Raw genomic sequence first — 4,774 nt, 5'->3', positions numbered from 1 at the left:
GAACAAGCTTTCGAAAGACTGAGCTCAGAACCACAATGGGGCATCATGGAGCACGAGCAAAAATAGCGGCGAAACCTAACTGACTGATGCAACACACAAGATAACCAAGCGCGCGCACGCTTGCGCACACACCAATATGCAAGCAGGATGAGTTCACATGTGAGCTTGCTAAACATGCTTGCTTAGAACTCAGCAAATTGAAGGAAACACAAGTTAAGTACTGATTTTCGGAGCACGTCCATGTGCGTTCAGCCTTCATGCCAGTTCACGGGTGCCCATGGGAAACAGATGATAGACGGAAGTTACCAGATAGAGCAACTAATTCCTACAAGTCCACTTCACAGCTGACCGGTGCATGCTAGTCAATCTCCTGCTTGAACATACAAAATAGAAGAGCCTACACACCCAACAAGACATTTCTTCATTTCAGTCACCAGAATGTAACCTGCGGGGCAAGCAATATCATCAGTCAAATGATTTCACATCATTCTTCAAAGAAAAGATATTGGAGTTAATCTCATAAATATGCATGACACAAAACAGTAAACATTAGCTTCAACATTGCTGAATTTGTGTCAGAAGCCCCAAAGGAGATCACCTTAGCATCATTACTTTATTATTAGACAAAACCAACACTTGAATCATTTTTACGTACTCCGTATTACTTATTTTCACAGATTCGCATGAAATTGTTTCATCTTTATTTGTGCAGTCACATGACAATGCTGATCAATAGTTCAATACAGAAACAGAACATGCAACATTTCCATGCAGACCACCGGAGTAAAAGGAAAGTTTAAAAATCTTACAAGTAAAGGCAAGTCGGCGATGTGTAGAGGCGAAATCCATGCTAATGTTGCTTTGGCTTTGATTTACCCATGCCTGTCCTGATCATCTCAAAGAAAGTAAGATAGCACTGAAACAGCTATTTATGCAGGTGCAGTTCAACAAGCAGGAGCTGCCTCATTAAATACTGAAACGGTTCAACATTCATTAATCAGAACAAACTCTGAAAAGACTGAGCTCATAACCAGATGGAAATTCCATGCACACATACGCACAATGGGGGCATCATGGAACATAAGCAAAAAGAGCGTCGAAACCTAACTGCCTGATGCAACACACAAGATAACCAAAATCACGCACACTTGCGCACACACCAATATGCAAGCAGGATGAGTTCACATGTAAACTTGTTAAACATGCTTGCTTGGAAACCAGCAAATTAAAGGAACCACAAGTTAAGTACTAATTTTCAGAGCACACCAATGTACCTTGAACCTTCAAGCCTACATAGAGAGTCAATCTTCACTTTCGGACATACAAAATAGAAGAGCCTACACCCAACAAGACATTTCTTCATTTCAGTCACCAGGATGTAACCTGCGGGGCAAGCAATATCATCAGTCAAATGATTTTGCAACATTCTTCAAGGAAAAGCTATTGGAGTTATTCTCATAAATATGTATGACTCAAAACAGTAAGCATTAGCTTCACCATTGCTGAATTTGTGTCAGAAGCCCCAAAAGCGAATCATCTTAGCATCGTTACTCTATTAGACAAAACCAACACTTAAATCATATTTACATACTCCATATTACTTATTTTCACGGATTCGCATGAAATTGTTTCATCTTTGTTTGTGCAGTCACATGACAACGCTGATCAATATAGAAACAGAACATGCAACATTTCTCAGCCAGTAGCACGAACCATTAACTTTATGCGTTACAAATTAGGACAGTAAAGCACCATAATTCATAAATACAAACAGATAAGCTTGCCATTTGCAAATTTATTTATAGGAGAGAATCCCCAACAGTATAAACACTACTATGAGAAGAGGCTTACCGCTTTGTGGTTCATAGACTCGGTTTGGACAATGATGGTGGGAAGCCAAAGTATGAGTGAACAACATTGGGACGATCAAAGTGTGTTGTTACCCTACAGACCTTCTTAAGTTCTGCGGTCTTGACATCCAGAGAATAAAAATCGACGGGCAAGAACCCATATGAATCATCAACCCACTGAGCTCCTCGAAGGAATAAGAATCCCTCAGTTGCACCCACAGTAAAATAGAGTGATTCGGGAGGCAACGCTATAACCCTTTGTAGCTTCCACTCATTGGATGATTCGCCGTTGTTTTGTTGAGTGGTGTGATACAGCAAGGTAGAATGGTAATCACCGACAGGAGTAAACATCTCGAGCGCTCCTTTTGCACCACCAGCAATGGTATGACTGCATGGGTCCTGGCCAGGCTGATTTAGAAGCTGCATATGGTAGCCTGTGAGAATGTTCAGTGTGGAAAACTCCATTGTGCGTGTGTCCAGCACGAGAAACTTGTCTTGCCAGAGAGCTCCCCAGTAGAAGCAGCCACGCAAGTAGCTGAAGCTGGAAATGCCTTTCCAAGTGGGCTTAGCTGTGCCCAAAGAGCTCCAGCTGGGAGATGCAGCTACACACAATTGTCCGGTGACCGAAGAGAAGACAAATGTGACCAACTTGCTCTTGTAGCACGCCGTGCAGATCACCGAGAACGAGGTCTCATCCTCATCCTCGGCAGCGGGACCGAGCATGGGCCCGAATTCGACAAGGCGCTCTTGCTGGACGGCCATTTCCTCGGGTATGGACGGGAGCAGCACGTACCTCCGTGACACGGGATCGCACACGGCGAGGTTTGGGAAGGCTGCACCCGCGCCGAACAGGTAGCTGCGCTCGAGGAGGACGCGGCCGTCGCGGATGTCACGGTGGTACCAGGGGCTGAGCAGCTCCTGATGGGGCTGGGGCGCGGGAACGAAGGAGTAGGAGAAATCCGCGCCGTCGGCGAGGGCTCGGGCAAGCGGGGCGGAGGGATGAGGTTCCTGCGCGTGGTGGAAGGCGCGCTTGTCGACGGCGAACCCCAGGAGTGGCGGCGGATGGAGAGCGCGGATGCGGCGGAGGAAGGGGCGCTCGGTGATGATGCGGCGGAAACGGGGGCTGGCGGTGGAGGCGCGGGCGAGCGCGGCCGGCGTGGGCAGGCGAATGAAGATCTCCTCCAGGATCTCGTCGGCGAGGTGCCGCGCCGGCTCGGCCATGGCGGGCGGGCGGGCGGCCGATCGACGGCCGCCGGGGCGGAGAGGAATGGGGATTAGGGTTGGGGGAGTGAGCGCGGCTGTGATGCGGTGTGTGCTGTGCGAAGCAAGCGAGTGGGCAATGTAAAGGAGAAAAAATGTTTTAATGGTCTGGATAATTTCAATGTGAGTCGTCGTACTACGAATCTACGATTTTTTATTTTTTTTGTGAAATTACGAATCTACGAATTTAACTTGGCAAAGAAGAAGATTTCCACTAATTCGCCTTGCCCTTGCCCTTCCCCTTGTCATCTCTGGGGTCGGCAGTAGTACATGTGAAGACGAGATAAGAGTCATCGTTTCGAGGGGTCGTCCGAGTCAGAGGAGGTGGAGGAGGAGACCAACGAAGCGTTGGGCGACACACACTTGCTCCTAGGCGAGACGGTGGGGTTTGGCGGTGGCAGGCCCTCGATACCCTCCTGCAATGTATTCACATTCCTGCGGCAAGACGGCGGGCGTCCGTCTCGGTGCTTGTCAATGAGCGGGGCATTACATTGTGGAGCAGCCGCTCCTCATCGGACCCTGAGGGCACGACGATGGGAGCGAAGCGCGAGCTACCCCTCCAACATCCAACCACTTGAATGTGTTCTTCAAGTGCTTCACTTTGGCGGTGACCTTCTCCTTACTGTGGAATTGAACAGCCTTTAGCGCGTGCCTAAACATCCTTGATCCACGAGGCACACCGAGACTTTCAGCGCACGCTACCATCCCCCGGACGTGCTCCGGGTTGGCGCCGATCAGCCATGGCACAACGAGGCAGAGTTTTGTAATATCGGAAGCGCCTAGTCCGCACTCCCGTAGTAACACAATATTGGGCTTGACCACCCTCTCTAGATCGGACGGGAGAAGGCACTGTTGTTCTTGAGCGCCGGAGAAAGTTTTCGAAGGAGCCAAGGAGGTGCAGGTGGTACTGCAGTTTAGAGAAGACAAATTTGTGGCGGAAGTTGTGGGGTGCGACCGAAAGGATGCGCCCAATCTAAGAACATGATAGACTGAGGTCGGTGAGCTAGGTGACGTTGGGCGACAGGGTTCTCTCGACGCTGGCGCAGAGGCCGAGGCTGATGAGGAAGGCGAGGATGGCGTCGGTATTGGCGGGTGACTTGAGGTGGGAGAGCTTGGTAGAGGCCTTGAGGGTCGGCGCTCGGGTGAGGCCGCAGGTGTCGACGAGGTAGTCTTGGACGGTGAAACGGGGGCTTGGGGAGACGACGTGCACGGTCGTGAAGAGGAGGCGGTGGAGAGAGGGGAATGGATGAATGGTCGGAGAAGAGAGGAGGTGGGTGAGGACGCAACTTCGGAGGCGGAGCATGGAGCCGACGGCGAGAGAAAGTGAGAGAAATCGCCGCCTGATGACCCATAAGTACAGGATATCAATCGTAGTCCTTTCGACAAGTAAGAGTGTCGAACCCAACAAGGAGCAGAAGAAAATGACAATCGGTTTTTAGCAAGATAATTTCTGCAAGCATTGAAATTGTCGATAACAAGTAGTTTGATAGCAAGATAATTTGTAACAAGTAAGGATAATGGTAACAAAAGTGCAGCAAGGTAGCCCATAACAAAGGACAAGTCGAAACGGTCTCAATAATAAGCAAAATGTTCTTTAGGGCACACGGGAATTCCATGTAGTCACTTTCATCATGTTGGTTTGATTCACGTTCGCTACTTTGATA

The 4,774-nt window shown here is 49.1% G+C and overlaps 1 protein-coding gene across 4 annotated transcripts; it reads right to left on the bottom strand.

The window, feature by feature from the left end:
- Positions 1–101: 101 nt before the first annotated feature.
- Positions 102–3,174, bottom strand: LOC123135934 (uncharacterized). Of its 4 annotated transcripts, none has more exons than XM_044555193.1 (4): positions 1,852–3,174; positions 1,275–1,383; positions 810–973; positions 102–445 (listed from the first exon to the last, which is right to left on the bottom strand). In XM_044555193.1, the coding sequence occupies exon 1, from the start codon at positions 3,069–3,071 to the stop codon at positions 1,863–1,865; it is 1,209 nt and encodes a 402-aa protein (XP_044411128.1). In that variant the 5' UTR covers positions 3,072–3,174; the 3' UTR covers positions 102–445; positions 810–973; positions 1,275–1,383; positions 1,852–1,862. The 4 variants fall into 4 exon arrangements, with proteins under 4 accessions (XP_044411128.1, XP_044411129.1, XP_044411130.1 ...); XM_044555194.1 differs by having other exon boundaries at positions 810–887; XM_044555195.1 differs by having other exon boundaries at positions 810–882.
- Between the last annotated feature and the right edge of the window lie 1,600 nt (positions 3,175–4,774).

This window comes from Triticum aestivum, chromosome 6B (genome assembly GCF_018294505.1).
Source record: "Triticum aestivum cultivar Chinese Spring chromosome 6B, IWGSC CS RefSeq v2.1, whole genome shotgun sequence".
Classification (NCBI taxonomy): Eukaryota; Viridiplantae; Streptophyta; class Magnoliopsida; order Poales; family Poaceae; genus Triticum; species Triticum aestivum.
This window is presented reverse-complemented; position numbering and strand designations above follow the sequence as displayed.

What these genes read in the sequence shown, in the direction of transcription:
- LOC123135934 (XM_044555192.1), bottom strand. Translation starts at nt 3,071, where the DNA reads ATGGCCGAGCCGGCGCGGCACCTCGCCGACGAGATCCTGGAGGAGATC.